Source organism: Peromyscus leucopus, chromosome 3 (genome assembly GCF_004664715.2).
Source record: "Peromyscus leucopus breed LL Stock chromosome 3, UCI_PerLeu_2.1, whole genome shotgun sequence".
In the NCBI taxonomy this organism is placed as follows: domain Eukaryota; kingdom Metazoa; phylum Chordata; class Mammalia; order Rodentia; family Cricetidae; genus Peromyscus; species Peromyscus leucopus.
The window spans coordinates 154,134,726-154,151,846 of record NC_051065.1 but is presented as its reverse complement, the minus strand read 5'-3'; the positions used below and the strand labels follow the sequence as shown (position 1 = coordinate 154,151,846).

The 17,121-nt window shown below is 50.2% G+C and overlaps 2 protein-coding genes across 4 annotated transcripts in view; one reads left to right on the top strand and one right to left on the bottom strand.

The window, feature by feature from the left end:
- Rassf4 (Ras association domain family member 4) overlaps positions 1-17,121 on the bottom strand; it is a 38,179-nt gene that overhangs the window by 8,572 nt on the left and 12,486 nt on the right. For all 3 annotated transcript variants that reach the window (XR_005091189.1, XM_028864044.2, XM_028864043.2), the window contains exons 2-5: positions 15,270-15,363; positions 13,989-14,064; positions 2,047-2,189; positions 322-413 (exon numbers count right to left, since the gene is read on the bottom strand). Coding sequence is in view for 2 of the 3 variants with exons in the window: in XM_028864044.2 (XP_028719877.1) it covers positions 322-413; positions 2,047-2,189; positions 13,989-14,064; positions 15,270-15,331 (373 nt within the window). In the remaining variant the exon portion in view is untranslated. The remainder of the gene's footprint in view (positions 1-321; positions 414-2,046; positions 2,190-13,988; positions 14,065-15,269; positions 15,364-17,121) is intronic.
- Positions 6,300-8,442, top strand: Depp1 (DEPP1 autophagy regulator). Its single transcript, XM_028864046.2, has 2 exons — positions 6,300-6,557; positions 7,375-8,442. The coding sequence occupies exon 2, from the start codon at positions 7,377-7,379 to the stop codon at positions 7,992-7,994; it is 618 nt and encodes a 205-aa protein (XP_028719879.1). The 5' UTR covers positions 6,300-6,557; positions 7,375-7,376; the 3' UTR covers positions 7,995-8,442.

Here is a 17,121-nt window from a genome sequence, read left to right as displayed (position 1 = left end):
ATGCATGATCACTGATCTTAGAGTGTGAAGATGAGGTCCTAGAGGCTTGGGACAAAGGGGAACAGCATCCACCATTGGGCCCCTTCCTTTTTATATCGCAGCTCTTTGCAGGAGACTCAGGCCCACGACACAAGGTGACATTTCTACAAGCCTCTGCTACCTTTTCCATAAAAGGAATGAGTAAGAGTGTGCCACACCTATTTCCTGCTGACAGATGCTTAGCAAGGGTCTCTCATGAGACAGCAATTCTTCCACATGGCTGTTCTTCCAAGACTGCATGCACCCCCTGAGACAGGCTAGGGTCTTCTGGGCGTGGCTTACCTGAGCTATCCCTGGAAACCTCAGCCTTGTTTGCAGGCTGAGCTCTAGGCTCCTCCGTGGTGACCTTGCTGTCCTGGGGTGAAGCCTCCTTTCTGAAAAGAGAGAAGCGTAGTTCTCAAGTGGCTGTGGACAGAGAAGAGCCCCACTGCTTTTACAGGCAGGCCACAAGTGTGGAGCAGCAGAGGTTGAGTGGAGTGTATCAGTATAAGAGAGAACTCCTCACAGCATCTATTGGAAGGACTGGGAGCCTGGCCCTTGGAAAGAGTGGTTGTTCTGGGCTGTGTCACAGACCATGTGCAAAGCCTGTGCCCATGTATTCTTGGGATGCAGGCTTAGCCAGGTTAGTGCCTGCACAGCTGTGTGCCATTATGAGCTTGCTGGGTTTGTTGAAGGTGTTGTGAGTCTAAGGAATCAGGCAAGGTTAACCCTGGGGATCGAATCTCCAGGCCTCTTGGCAGGAATGATTCTCACCCCAAGTCAAAGAAGGTAGCATCAAGCTAGGGCAGGCACAGGTGTAATGGGAGGTGGGTAGCATTCAGTACAGAGGAAGTGGAAAGAATGAGAAAAGAGTAGTTTGGACAACTGGGGCTGTGGCTGGGGTTGCTGATGGGACTGCTTTTGCCTTGAGGTGGTGAGGGGAAGCATGGGTCACACTTGCAGCCATTCCAAGGAACCCTTATGCTTTAAGTCTATGTGGCTCAAAATTTTGTAGCAGTGACCAAGGACACCTGGTTATAAGAGCTGGAATGTCAGCATGCTCCATGTTCTCAGAGTATTCATTTCATCTGCATGTATTATCTTTTAAGATCTATTTATTTATTTAATGTGCATGTGTATTTGGCTATGGGAGTTTGTGTGCACCACGTGTTGCAGGAGCCCCCAGAGGCCAGAAGAGGACACTGGATTCCCTGGGACTGGAGTTATGGGCAGCTCTGAACCACCACATGGACGCTGGAAACTGAACCCAGGTCCTCTGCAAGAGCAATAAGTGCTCATCACTACTGAGCCGTCTCTCCAGCTCCTTCATTTATGATTTTTTAAAGTAGTATCTTAGTATGTAGCAGAGCCTGGGTTCAAACTCATAATCTTCCTGCCTCAGTTTTCCAAGTGCTGTAATCTCAGGCAAACCTGTGTCACCATGCCTATCTTACCTGCATATCTGACAGGAACCAAATTCTAAATGTTTGCCTCTGAAAAGCCATTACACGAAGAAGCAAAACACAGACTGCCTTCCTCCTGGTGGTAAAATAAACCTGAACTTAAATTTTGGTAAGATTATCCAAACAGAATCTGTCACTGATGTAAAACAGTAGTAGCGAGCGGGAAGATAAATTTGTGTGAATGCCTAACCTTTCCCCTGAGGAGATAGATCCCAGTGGGCTGAGGACATAGCCCATTGGTATAGTGCTTCGCCCTGGGTTCAGGCTCTAGTGCCGTAAAACAGGTGTTGGAAGCATGACTATTCTGGAGGAGGGAGAACGGTCACATAACCTAAACAGGGAGGGCACCCTAAGTAGGACTGCAAGTTGAGGTGGGCAAGGTTAGAAAGGACCGAGGTAGCCACCGAATATGAGAGGGAGATTGATTTACTCCCATGCCTAAGCTCCACACAGCAGTAGGGCATCTACCCCAAGGCAGGGGATACTTCACATATAACCCCTGTGGTGCTCATGATAATGGGTGTCATGGAGGCCCCTGGCTTTGCCCCACCTGCCAGGCACTCACTGGAGGTAGCTGGGCCGTTCAGGCATCCATGAGGCAGACGGCAGGTGCACTCGCTCCCGATCATCCTGCATCTGGAGCCGGATGGGTCGTCTGAGTCCCCAGGCGATATTGAGGAGTCCTTCGATGATCAGAGCCCCTTCTTCCTGTGGGGCCCACAAGGGTCAGTCTCTTCACGAACAGCAGCTTCCCTAAAGGCTGCTGTTCTTCCTCCCTCTGACCCCTCAGAAACAGCAGGTTCCAAGCCCCAATTACACTTCTCCTCCAGGGAAGAGCGAGCAGCGCGCACGTGCTTCAATGCATGAGGGCAGGGACCCGCAGGAGGAAGCAGGAGGTGTTCTTTCCGCTTCTGAGCCCAGGCCCGGCCATGGGCAGAGACGGAGCCAGCACGGAGCTGCTGAGTCAGGAGTCCCCCAGGACACTGTAAGTGTCTGGCAGGCACGTCCACACTGCCGGGAGGAAGCATGGCCTGGGGAAGCATGGCCTGGCCACTTGTGCTGGGCGAGGCTCCTTGGCTCAAACTGTACCGGGACAGAGAATCCCTCAGTCACCAGGTTCTACTGGACAGAGAATCCCTCAGTCACCAGGTTCCCTCCGTGTGCCTTGCCTTGTTCTTCTCTCCACACATCCAGACAGGGCAGCACCAGCTGTCCTGGACTGAGCTCACCTCCAGCCACCCCACCTTTTTTTGCTGGTGGTGGGTGCTGGTTTGCTTAACACTTCTGGGACATTCCCGTGGCCAGTATTTCTGCAATAGTTTTCATACTGAGACAGACCCAGGCCTGCTTTGACTTCCTTAGGTCTGCAAATGAAACGACTGCTCCCCAACCCTCATTCACAGTATTCCGCTCCACAGGCACCCCACCTGTCTCTGGCTCAAACCCCTTATGTCCCTGGTTGATTGTCTCTGTCATATATCCTGCCTCTGTCTTCATGGGACTATTCCAGGCTCTCTGTACAAGCTACTCCATGAGAAACTGAACTGCCAGTGACCTACCAGAAATCTCCAGCACCTCTACAGAGGCTTCAACCTCTCAAAGCCATCTCACCCAGTATTTTATTACTTTACTTGTATGTTTCCTGCTAAGAACATTTAACGTAAGAGTCCCCCATGCCCCTATTCTCCCCCTACCTCTTTTCTCTTATTCTCTCCTTTCTTTTGGGTATTTATTCAGTGGTGTTCTGGATCTAGTTACCACTTAAACCATAATTAACCTCTTTCCGTATCTATTTGCAACATGGTTCCTGTCTTGGATTTCGAAGTCAACAGGGATGCCTGGTAACTATGATTCATGATGGCACACATGCACTCTGAAGATGCTTGTGAACACAAAGGATGATGGTGATGGTGTGGGTCCTGATTAAGGGTTCAGGGTGCAGTCGGGCTTCCTGACCCATGGAACCTGAGTCCTAAGCAAGGCCTGGGATTAGTTTTCTCCTCTGTTACAGAGGGTCCATCAAAGAGTGATTCTCAGCACAGTGGTGAAGGGCGTGATTGGCCCACTAAGTGAGGGCTGAAGACTCACACACCTAATGAATGCGTACATGCACAGTGCAGAGTTGGTTGCAATGGGCACGGCGCTGCCCTGTGGACCTCTCAGACTCCTGCAGCTTGAACTGCAAGCTTTCACTCATCTACAAAAATCCCCACTTCCCTACCTTCACCATTCTTGACAGCCATCCTTCTTTCTGCTTCTGTGAGCTTGATTGATTTTGGATTCCACACAACACTTAAGTGAAAGCATGCAGTTTCCCTCCCCCACATTCTGCTTCTCTCTTCATTGTCATGGAAAGTCCCCGTGAGGACAGCCACGCCATGAAAACTCATTCGTACATCAGCTGTACCTTCAGTGTGGGTCTCAGGGTCCCTTAACAGTCACGTCCAGTTTCAAACACCTCACTGCCCACAGAAACAACAGTCTAAGGCTATCAAAAACACACACAGCTTTCTGATATGCAGTGTTTGCCTTAACAGACAGGCAAAGGGCTGGAGATGGCTCAGCAGTTAAGAATACTTCCTGTGATTGAAGCGAACCCAGGTTTGATTCCCAGCACCTGGGTGTTGGTTTGCAAATATCTGTAATTCCAGTTCCAGGGGATTCAATTCCCTCCTCTGACCTCTGTGGGCACTGCATGCATATGGTACACATGCAGGGAAAATCACTCACACACATAGAATAAAATAAATAAATATAAAAAATGCCTTAAAAATCAGGCAAAAAAAGTAATGATCAAAAACAGGCTCAGATGTGAAACTCAACTCCCATAAATAAAAGGCTGGCATCAATCTACAGTTTAAAGTGTCTCTAGGGAGAGTAAGAAAAGCATACTTGGAAATTCTCAGCACACAGCTCTTTCATGGACACTCATCACCCTTAGTCCCACCCAAGGCTCAGAGACGGGAGGGATGAAAAAGCCATGGCTTCAGTATGAGTGGCTTACAGTGAATGCAGGAGGAGCACTGAGGGGGGTGGAGGGGTCCCCTGGAAAATGCACTGGGCCCTGGATGGTAGTGAATGGGGGTGAGATGGAGTGAATAGGTGTCCTAACAGCAAGTCTAGCCTCAGCAAATGGAAGAGGCAATATGACAGCCTGAGGACTGTGAAAGCTAGGAGCTGCCTGAGATAAGAAGACACCCTGGAGAGAGAGGCCAGGGCGGAAGAGTGCAATCAGCCAGCTGCTGACAAGGGTCTCTAATGAAATCAAAAGAAAGTTGAGGCCGGGCCAGAGCTGCCAGGATCCAGCACACAGGCGGGGTCTGCTGCTCCTGTGGTGTGGCCAACCAAGAGAGCCTGAACTCACACATGAGGCAAGCCTTCTGGGCAGTAAGCGCTTTCCTCTTTAGTCCAACCTCTCAACTCATCAGCCAGCTGCTAAGAAATTCTGAGAGCCAGAGAAACAGACACAAGTCCTATGGAGTCCTTCAGGTGTGAGCTGGGAACTGCCACCTGACTTAAGCGCTGTTCAGTAGCTCCAGTGTCCAACGCCTTTACCTGTGGCATTAATGCCACACCTAGGATACATGGACAAGGGACCAGCAGTTCCCCTTGCTGCCAGAGTCTAGGGTCTGTCCAGCCCTCACATATCAGACCTGATCAGTCCCTGTCCCCTCTGTGGCTCCCCTTCTTCCCGCTCCTGAGGGCAGGAGACAGATGTGTTCCAGGTGAGCAGAGGTGCTGAGGCCTGAGAAATGCACAGCCGGCTTCTTACTGAGAACTTTCCCAGGGTTGCTCACCTTGCCTTCAGCGGCTGCTGTGTTGGTGACACCCCTGGAGTCCCTTAGTTCCCCACAGCCACCGTCATTAGCCTGAGCATGGCAGCTGGCAGAAGCCGCACTGCAGCCCTTTATTTGAACCCACAGTGCCCTGCCATTGTCTTGGTATCTTCTGACCGGCTCACCTGGACCATGCACACAGGCTCCCGTTGTGCCCTGAGTATGCTGAGCACATTATCATCCCAGGGCCTTTGCATGTACTGCCCCATGGTTTTCAGATATCTGCACCAATGTCACCCCTTAGAGAAGATATTTCTGACAACCCCACCTACAATAACAGCTTTTGGTCCTGCCCCATAACCCTACTGCACTTCTTTTTTTTTTGCAACCATGGTGAGTGCTGGGTCCCTGCAACTGCCCATCAGTGACTTGTTTCTCTCTCTGCCTGGGAAACAAGCTCCATGGATCCAGATCTGTCCACATCATTTGCTATACCTTGAGCAGTCACTGGCACACAGTAGTACCACCACACATCTGGTAAACAATGCGTAAGCAAATTTCCCCTCGAAAGTGTCCCATCTGAGATGTTTCTAGAACAGGCCAGATCCCCAGGCTGCCCTAGTGCTTGTGTAAGGAGGTGTCCCACACCTTGCAGCAGACCCAGGAAGACTCCAGGCTAGAGCCCTGCAAGGCGTATGTGTCATCAAGGTCACAAGTGCTGGCCCCAGCACTCAGCAAAAATTAGAAGAAGGCCAGCATGTCACAGGATCATAGGAGCTGGTGTAACACACAGTAAAAAATACTGTGCTGCACCAGACAGGGCTGGCAGACCTCTGGGCTCCCTGTGAGGGTCCCGTGGTGCCTTCAGGCTCTCCCAGCACCCTCTAATCTGGCTTTGGTCTCTACCTATAGTGAAACTGTCTCTAAGCCAAGGCCAGGCGGCTGCCCCACCCCTCACCCTGCAGTGTAAACATTTCCCTGCTTCCCACAGGCACACACACAAATGCCAGGCTGGCAGCTGGGCCAAGCCCCGCCCTCCACCCTGTTTTCCTCTGAGAACCTTCCTAAGCGCTGCTATTTTGAGCTTTCCTGACAGTGATTGACGACTGGAGGAAACATTTAAAAGCAGCAGTGGGTGTCTGGGTTTGCCAGACAGCACAGGAGGAGAATCCACGGCACATCGCCCTGATTGTTCGGGAGCTGGCGACGCGGCTGTGACTGCGCACCTCTGGGTGCTTCCTTTGGATTAGACAACCTTTACTCATCAAGACTCCCCGCCGCCCTGTCTGCTGACCCACAGGTAAGAGGAGCGACTGTCCTCTGGTTTGACGCTAGTTTGTATCTGAGGGCATTTCTCACCCTGAGCTCTTACAGCCTGCCTGGCTCCTGGATAGAGACCAGGGTGGTGGGTGCCACTGATGGCTAAGATAATATGGTGTTTGCCCAAGGCTTTCATGCTTACAAAGAACTCAAGAGCTGTGATGTCAAAGCTATGATTTCATGCATTTCCCATAATATCCCTGCCAGTGGGCTGTTAATAACCCTGTTTTTCAGATGGGTAAGTAGAGGTGACATTGTCAAAGGTGTGCAGCTCATTAAGTGACTGAGATGGGTTTAAAACCTGGGTGTCCTCAGACCCCAATTAGCACCCTCAGTTCTCTTATTTGTTCATTCTTTGTTTTAAATTTTTTAACTAATTTATTGTACTTTATATGTATGAGTGTTTTGCCTACATGAAAATATGTGTACTACATACACGCCTGTTGGATCCCTAGGCACTGTATTTATAGATGGTTTGAGCCACCATGTATGTGTGTGCTAAGAATTGAACTCGGGTCCTCTGCAAGAATAAGTACCCTTAATTGCAGAGCCATCTCTCCGGCCCCAATTATCTACACTACACTAGCAATGAAATCTTAGCATGAGGGCTTTGATATCAGAAAGGAAGAGCTGGGGGATGAGCCCTGGTCTCAGATCCACAGGTTTCTTATTGCTTTCTGGGTACCCGAGTCCTGTGTAGCTTCTACAGTGACGGGAAGGAAGTAGGAGGGTGTCAGGATGGCATGGTAGGCCACTATTTTCTCTTGGCCAACAGCTTGGTTTTGCTTTGTTTGCAGCAATGAGGTCCCGGCTTCGGCTGCCCGTGCCCCACTTGCCAACGATTCGGGAAACTTCAGAGGAGTTACCACATGGGGCACCTGGGCAGGAGCCCCCAACCTCTCCCAGCCTGGATGACTATGTTAGGTCTATCTGTCAGCTGGCACAGCCAACCTCAGTGCTGGACAAGGTCATAGTCCAGAGCCGACCCCACAGACCCTACCGGCCAGCCTGGACCAGAGAGAAGAGGCGCCAGGCCGAGTCTCTAGAAGACAGTTCTCCTTGCTTCAGCAGCCCACAGCCCACACTGCCCTCTCCTGGCACTGACAACCCTCTGGACTGGCTCTTCGGGAAGTCCCAGGAACAACAGACAGATAGAAGAGACCTGCCCAATGGGACCAGCTCTTTTGGCCACGGGGGTGTACACAAGCAGATGGACAAGGACATGGGGAGGCTCTGTAAGGCCAGGGTACCCGAGTACGCCCTGGGAAGAAAATCAGGGCATAGGCAGCAGACCTCCAACCTGAAAAGCTGGACTTCTAGAAAGTCTCACCAGGCTTCAGCCTCCGTCTCCGGCTCTTGCCCCGGCAGCCTCCTTAGTACGCTCTACCTGCATCTCCCAGTGATCCAGGAACTCTAACCCCTCCCAGCCAAAGTTCATGAAGAATGTGGTGGGTCCCTGTGGCCTCCCCCAGCTTCCCTCTCCTGTGGACTCCTCCTGGCAGGTCTGCAGGGACTGGGCAATTCCTAGTGAGACCCAGCGTCTACAGAGTACTGACAGTCTGGTTCCCACAATGCAACCTGACTGGTACCATCTGTTTGTCACCAGCTGGCTGGTGACCAAGGAGTGACTTGGTGTCTCTATTCCTTGGTTTTATCATGGTTAAGATGACTGTGAGCGGAGTGACCACCTCCCAGATCGTTCTAACGAGGAAATGTGTGCTGTACTCTGGGTGTCCGCCAAAGTCTCATGTGAAACCAAGGGTCAAGGACCAAGGGGGGGGGTGGTGTCTCCGCTCCCTAAAGCAGTGGTTTTCAACCTTTCTAATGCTGTGACCCTTTAATATGTTCCTCATGTTGTGGTGACCCCAAAACATAAAATTGTTTTTGTTGCTATTGTAACTGTGTTACTCTTATGAATCATAATATAAATGTGTTTTCTGATGGTTTTAGGTGACCCCCATGAAAGGGTTTTCTGACCCTTAAAAGGGTTGCGACCCACTGATTGAGAACCACTGTCCAAAAGGCTTCCAAGTAAGGGCCTGGTCTCTATCCCCCCCCACACACACACCTTGAGGTGCATATTTCCTGAGGCCCAACAAAATACATGAGGTCTCAGCAGATTTATCACTGCGTTTCCTACAGACTGTCACCTAGGCACCTGGGGAACCTGCTGTTTTGGCTCCAGTGCCTGAATCTCATTGTGGTGCCAGAGACATGCTCAGGGCCAAAATGGAATCTGCAGCACACAGGCTGAAGGCTGCCACATGCCCGGATCTGGCGGCCTAGTCTCCACTTGCCCTTTAGTGTACCTGACATCTTCACCTGAGCCTCTGCCACAGGAAGGGGTTCCCAGGGGGAAGTTGTTCAACCACCTTGTTCTAGCTAAACCTGGATGTCCTAAGCCTTTGGACATCCGGGCCAGCACTGGGTCCCCACAGCCCAGAGAATGCCAGTTCCTGGGGCATCTACCAAGCAAGAGGGTGAAGAGGGGGAGTTGGTGATGGAAGGATTTCCTTTCTCAGAGAGGCAGCTGTGTTCTCAGAGAGCAGAAAAAGAACTCAAGGCCCAGCACCCATTCCCTTGTACTAGGCTGGAGCCAGCTGACCACGCTCGGGATAGAAGTGTCCAGGAGAGAAGGGGAAAGCTGGGGTGCGGCTGAGCTTGCTTGGTGCACTGCCAATCTCTCTCTCTCTCTCTCTCTCTCTCTCTCTCTCTCTCTCTCTCTCTCTGTGTGTGTGTGTGTGTGTGTGTGTGTGTGTGTGTGAGAGAGAGAGAGAGAGAGAGAGAGAGAGAGAGAGATTTTAACCACTTTGCTGTCCTCTTTTGCATGTATTTTCTCAGAAACAGAATGTAAACCACATTAAAAAAAGGAAAAAGAAAATGTTTCAGACAAGCAATTTGTTCAATTTCCTTATTTGTAAAATGCAGGACACCAACATCATCCTTCACCCTTAACAGGATTGGGAAGCTGGGTAAGTGGACATGGACAGAGAGGCAGTATGCATCTGTCAGCTTGCTGTGTCTCCTTAGTAGCCTCAAACTGCCGTTCTATAAGGCAGCCTTTAGACAAAATGTCCCCATGTGTGATAGGAAGACCGACCTACTGCTCAGTGGGTACCTGTCTGGAGACTAGGTGGGCAAGGCTTGCTTTAGCCAGCCTCTTTCTGTCCCCTTCTGCCAAGCAGTGTGAAGACTGGGCAGGAGGGAGACACCTGGCATTGGCATGGCTCTAGTGGATATCCCATGTGCTCAGAAGTCAGGCTGCTGCACAGTCACGGAACTTGCTCAAATATTCCCTGATGTGAAAGATGCTAATTGTCGACTTGAGACGGTGCTCTGCCCCACCCTACACCAATCTATACTATCAAGTCCATTAACGATCTGGGGAAGGCAGTGCCCCCAAGCTGCAGAGACCAGGGCAGTCTAATAGACACTTTGCAGCTCCCAGGGGACAAATATTCAGAGGGTCAACTATTTACTCCAGGGTTCCAAGAGAGGGGGCAGTCCACGCTTTCTAGGGAAGGATCAGAGTGTACAAGGGGGAGGAACATTGAGTGTTTCACACACTGTAGCACACAGTAGAACTGGATGCAGTGTGGCACACAGCCACCAGGGGGAGACCGTGAACCACTAAAGGTTTAGTTTCAAGGCTGGTTGGGAAAACCTGATCAGACACCATGGGTGGTGTTAGTATATCTGCTCACACTGACAGGTTTATACATCAGCATTTCCAGAAAAACCGCCAACTTCAAAAGGTACTGATTGTTCTTAGAAGGTACACTTTTCATTGTGGCAGAAGCAAAACTACCCCAAAGGCAGTTTTACAGTCAACTGGCTGACTGTCCTCTAGAGAGCTGAATTGCTTCCTCTGGTTCTTAGTAATTGGGAGAAAAGTCATTGGGAAACAGTTGTCCCGGGGCGTCCCCCACCCACAGATGTACCTCATCTCTCTACAGGCTTCCTACGTGCAGTGAGGGAGTTTGTCCCCAAACTGTACACCTAGGCTGCAGTTGCTATGAGCAAGACTTATGACAACCGGGAGAGTCTCTTCCAGGGCACACCCAAGTGGTGAGTGCTTCAGGAACTTGAAGGTACCTTATAGCCTGGGGCTCAAGAGTAACAAACTGCCCGGTGAGACCTGTTCAGTGAGCCCCCATTCAGGACTCCAGTGAGTTCTAAACCTTAATGCCAGAAATGTCCACTCTGCTGTTCTTACCAGTGGCACTCAGGCTCTGGAGCTGTGCCAGCCTGCCTCATTGACTCCAAAGTCCTGTGAAGTGAACTCTCCCCTCCAGGAAGGAGAAGGGGAGGCTCAAGAGATGCCGGAAGTAAACAAATTGTGCATGGCTGGGAAAGCTGAACCTCAAGATTCCCCAGGTCCCTCCCAGGACTACAGATGCAGTAAACAGCTGCTGAGGAAGAGGCTCGGCAGCCAGCTGCCGAGGGGAGAGTCTCCCTACCTGTAAGCTGTGCAGAGCCTCAGGAATCGTCACCCGTGCTGGGGTGGGCTTTCACTGCTCCTGTAAGTCACCTCTCACCCACACTCCTGTTAGGATACCCCAAGTTCACCAAACTGGACTTGGGTACAATTGTTACTTTGATCAATAATGGATTCCTTTTCTGGGGTGAGTAGGCATATGTATGTGCTGTATCTCCTCAGGAAAAGTTGCTAAGACAATACAGCTAGGCTGCAGGTCTGAGACCCTTGTACTGGGTGGTAGGTGAATCACAGGGACTCTGTGAGATGTCAGTGGGCATGACACCCCAAGGAGGCAATCATGACTGTCTTCCAGAAATCTGAGATTCTGGACCTGCAGGCTTGCTTCTGTGGTGGTTGTTACCTTGAAGAAGCACACACTTCCTCAGACTGCTCGCTCCCGGAGTCTGTGAATGCTGTCGAAGGCTCCGGAAAGGTAGTTCCTGGTTCCACTCAGGTCAGATCAGTTTGTCCCATGGGTTTAGCAGGCAAAGCCCCTACTGTGGTTAGCTCCCTGCCAGGAGAGGCTGTCAGGGATGAGTTTTGCCAGCTGCAAAGTTCACTGATTTTCAATGTGGACTGTCCCTCATAAAAAACCCTGGCATGCTCAGGGCTATCTAGCCTCTTCCCATACAGCTGCTCCCACAGAAAGGATTGCCTTGAGGAATCCCAAGTCTTGCCAAGTGATTGTCTTGAGGAATCAGGGTCTTGTCATGTGGTTCAGGCTGACTTGAAACTTACTAGGTGTCACAGGCTGGCTATGAACTCATGGCAATCCTCCTGCATCAGCTTCTGAGTGCCAGGATTAGAGGAGTGTGTTAACTATTCTCAAACTTAACCTTCTATCAGAATGCCCTGAAAAATTTGCTAAAACACTAATGAGAGAAAGAAAAGTTTTTGTTTTGTGTGTGTGAGTGTGTGTGTGTGTGTGTGTGTGTGTGTGTATGTATGTGTGTGTATGTGTTTGTGTGTGTGTGTATGTGTGTGTATGTATGTGTGTGTGTTTGTGTGTGTGTGTGTTTGTGTGTGTGTGTGTGTGTGTGTGCTCGCGCACATGAATGGGCATGCACACACACGTATGATTTCTGTTTCCAGTCAGTTCCCTAGTGATATTGAGGAGGTTGGCACAAGGACCACAGCAGAGAACCACCCCAACCTTAGTAACATCAGTCCCAGAAACATCCAAAGCCAAGGAAGGGAAACCCAGCCAAGACCCACCCACCACACTCTGTGCCTATGCCAGGGATCTGAGGTAGGCACAGCTCCCTCACTTAGTGGCACAGGTCAAAAACCCAAACCTCTCTAACCCCATTTTTCTGCCTCCCTCCCTGGCTGTCCATCACACTGGAGCTTGAGACTTGGGATACTTTTCTCCTGAATGGCCCAGGTCTACACTGTGGGCCGTGTACAAAGCCTGACCTGACACATGCAGAACCAGGGGGGCGGGGCCCAGTCCCAGCTCCCGGAAGTTTATCACTCAGGTGAGAAAAGAGCCAGTGGAACCTGAGATGACAGGACTCTGGGACCAGAGCCAGGTCAGAGAGGTAAGAGGCTAGGCAGAGCTGGGGGGCCTGGGAGCGGGCAGGGTGGGACAGCACTGGAGAGCCCTGCTCAAAGGGAAGAGGATGAGAGAGAACTGCAAGGTACCGGAAGCAGGAGACAGAGAGGAGAATGAGGGATTGGCGCTGGTACCAAAGCCCCAGGCTGAGGAGACAGGAGGGCACAAGAAGAAAGGCAGAGCACAGGGGTTTTTGTTGGAGATGGCATAGATGGCCCTGGCCTTGCCTGGACTAGGAACCTACGGCCTCTCCCACTGCACATGAGTGGAGGTACCAAACACCGCTGTCCTGGCCCGTGGCCTGCCACGCTGCCTGCTTGACATTGGCCGGCTCTAGTCTAGGACCACAGAAGGCTGTGAGCTGATGAAAAAGCAAGACGAGGGTGGTTCAAGGACCCAGCAGCTACCTCCCAGCAGAGGCCTCTGGGAGTTTCTGCTGGCCCTTTTCAGACAATGAGATGGGCACACCCAGCAGCTAGGTCTCATCCATGGAAATCCCCCAAATAAAACCTTCCACCATGAGCCTTCTCATCAGACTATAAATTGTATAGGACTAGACACAACTAGGGACACAAAGCCACAACTGAGGTACCCTTGTGAGGTCATGGATGGTGGAAGTCCGGGCATGGCCTGATTTCCCTCAAGTAGATCCCAGCCTGGACCCTGCTAGACACTCCCCAGGGTGTTACAAGGTTTAATAAATCCCTCGTGAAATGCCAGATATCTAGTCTCTTTTGAAAAAAAAAAAATCAGTCCCCACCAGGGCCACATTTACACATTGTAGGCATGGGTTCCGATGCGTGGCTGTCACCTAAAGTTAGGATCTGCCCTCCATATGCCCCTTGTCATATGAGCTTGTACCCCAACATCAGTCAAGCACCACTTCTCAGGAGAGGGTGCCACAGTGAACGAGCACAGGTGAGAAGACCCAGGACACCTGGTCGGGCTGGTCAGGTGAAACTAGTGTGGCGCACTCATTGAACTGAGGGTCAGCATGGGCTCAGTGGGAGCTGGCACACTGGCGTCTGTGGAGTGTGGGAAGCGCACCGAGGGACCAAATTCCCTCCGCTCTCTCACGGAGTGGTGTGATGGGCAGAGGAAGAAGGGGCTAGACAGGCCCCAAGCCTTGACACCCACAAGCCCAGCACTACATGTGGGTAGAGGTGATGTCCTTGTTAGGACATGGACACTCCAACCCTGCCTGCTGGTAACCTGGTTCCTGGCCAGGGAGTGTGACAAGAGCCAGCCTGGAACACATGGAGAGTGAAGGAGCTAGGTTGCCCAACTACCCTGGAAACAACAGACGCACACCTCCGCAGTCCACACGAGCCAAGCCAAACGATGACCCCACAGGCGAAAAGGGTTACAGGTCTCACCTCACGGTGCCTTAGCTGGAAGCTCCTGCCCTCATGGTAGCAGTTGTAGGTTTTGAGCAGGCTTAAGAGTTCTGACCTAAAAAGACACAAGACACTTGTGTACACTTGGGGGGTGGGGAGTGGGGTGGGGTGGGGCTTAGACAAGGCATGGCCACCACTGACGTCACTTTCTTTATCCATAAAATAAATATAGAAGCATATGTTTTTTTGCTAACCACATATAATCACCCAAGAGACCGGATTGTCCCATCGTGACACTTGCTCCTTCATCGCCCAGCAGCCTCTGCATCCGGGCCCTTGTATGAGTTGGAGGAGGACAGCAGTCAAGATGAGGTGCTGAGAAGTTAGCGAAACTCCTCCCAGGGAGGTTCCCATCCCACAGGCAGCACCTAGTGTGTGTGTGTGTGTGTGTGTGTGTGTGTGTGTGTGTGTGTGTGTGTGTGATGTGGAGATGTTGGGAACCAACAGGCAACAAAGTGCAACTTAGAGACAGCAACAAGCCGGGAGGAGTCCGTTTTGCATTTGTCCTGGGCCCACAGATATCTAAAGGTTGGACACAAAATTATTGGGAACTACACAGGCATGTGAAGTTAATTGTGCCTCATTGTAGAAAGTATTCAAAATGCAAGATAAAATGGGGGGAGACTTTAAAAATTAAAAAAAAAAAATGCTTCTCGGCTGGCAAGATGCTTCAGCGGATAAAGGTACTTACTGCCAAGCCTGGTGAACTGAGTTTGATCCCTGAGACCAAGTTGTCTTTTGACCTCCACATAATTACTGTGGCAGGCACCCCCTACCCCAGAGACAGACAGACAGACAGACAGACACACACACACAAATAAGTAAATAAATAAGTATAATAAAAAGATGCTTTTCTTTACTTCAGAGAAACTATTCCATGTAGTTTTTATGAGACAGAGTGAATAAAAATAAGCAAAGTTAAAATGTATCAATAAAGCACACCTTTTTCATTAAAACCCATAGCCAGATTTTTAAACTGTTTCATACAGGAAGAGTTTTCATATAATTCTAGTCTTTAAGCAAATTAAATACTGTCACTGTGGAGTCCCATGGACACCCCCTTCTTGCTCAAATCCATATCCTGAAGAATACCTTGATCTCCAAAGAGGGGTAGCCCCCAACAAAAGCACCCACCACTGTCCCCAGGGCAGTACCACATCTAAAGAGTTCTAACACTGGCATCCTGGCCTCCATGCAGGAAAAGGCCACAGGTGGTTGTAGAGTGCCCCCCCCACACACACACTGCACACTCAAACTTACTTCAGAATGGACTTGCTGTCGCTGATGGGCACATGAGAGCTGGAGGGGCAATCTTCCTTCATCTTCTACTCTTGTCTTCAGACCCAAAAGTCACCTGTCAGAAAGACAGCAAAGGGTCTTAGTTAGGGTTCCTACTGCTGTGATGAAACACCAGGACCAAAGTGACCTGGGGAGGAAAGGGCTCATTTGGTTTACACTTCTGTATCATTGTTTGTCATTGAAGGAAGTCAGGACAGGAACTCAAGCAGGGCAGGAACCTGGAGGCAGGAGCTGATGCAGGGGCCACGGAGGAATGCTGCTTACTGGCTTGCTTCCCATGGCTTGCTCAGCCTGCTTTCTTATAGAACCCAGGACCAGCAGCCCAGGAGTGAACCACCCACAATAGGCTGGGCCCTCCCCATCAATCACTAATTAAGAAAATGGCTTACAGCCGGATCTTATGGAGGTATTTTCTCAATTAAAGTTCCTTCCTTACAGATAACTCTAGCTTGTGTCAGGGTGACGTGAAATTATCCAGCCCAGGTGTGCTGATGGGGAAGCCAGGAGGAGCCCCAGCCAGTGTCGTACAGGCATCCATAGCCCTGGTATGAGAACATTTATCCACACTAAGGTCATACTTGTTCAAGTACAGGGTGGTTAACATTGGAAGTGTCAGGTCAAGGAGTTAGGTCATCTGTCCCTCTGGAAAGTTCTACAGGCTCTCCAAGATTCTGGATCAGTTCCTAAGCATTTTAAGTCACATACTCTTTTCTCTTGGGTGAACATTCTGAATGATGGCTTCTTCTTGGCTTTTCTGGAGTTTTCCAAAACTACTCTGGTCCTCTCTCTTCCTTTCCCACTGAGCTGGGGCAATGATCTATCAATTACTTTGGAGTCTACTCCCTTGGGCCACCTCTTCCCATGAGGACTCATTTGTATCACATGTATTCCTTCTGGACTACAAGCAGTTCTATGAATTGTCTAGTCCTTATAACAAAACAATGATGCAATTAGAGTTTTCCTGTCTCAACCACTGGCTCCAAAATAAATGCGCAGAGACTTACTATTAATATAAGTGCTCGGCCAATAGCTCAGGCTGGCTTACTACTTGCTAACTCTTACATTTAAATTAACCCATTTCTATTAAATATGTATTGCCACATGGCTCATGGCTTTCCCTGTCCTTTAGCATGTCTTGCTTCCTGGGTGACTGCCCTGACTCTGCCCTTCCTCTTCCCATCATTCTCTCTGTGTCAGGCTGTCTTGCCCACTCTCTTCTTGCCCTGATAACAGCCAATCAGTTTTTTATTAACAATGAGCATAATCCACAGCACTGTGAGGCTCTAATCAATATTCCCGCTTTATGATGAGCAAAAAGGATAGAGGTGAAGCCCCAAACCAACCAATGAACAGGAGTAGGACACTCTTCAGACACAAGAGTCTGGGTGCCTGATTCTGGCCTCTCGACTCTTCCACTCTATATGCTCTTGGCAAGTTCTTAATCCTATAAGCCACGTGGATCCATGTCCAGCATCCCGTTTCTGTGGTGGATTCACATTTGAAGCTCTCTGTGTCTCCCTCTACCCACAGTCAGGAAGCATGCCGGCCTTCAGGTCTGCCCATACTGCTTTCATGGAAGTACAAGAACCTCTCTCTGTCCTTTTGGCATCTTCTGAATTATAGTTATCCCTTAGCACACGCAGAGGTGTGTTTCCCCCCGTGGGTTCCTGAGATTGTGAAAGGTGCCACACCCTATGATTGAAGGCCTTCTCAGCTTAGCTATGCATCTGTCTGGGTTGTGGCCACATCTTGTAGAGTTTCAGGTGAAAACAAAACTCACATGGACTCTTTTTCTGTCAGAAAACTCACAGGC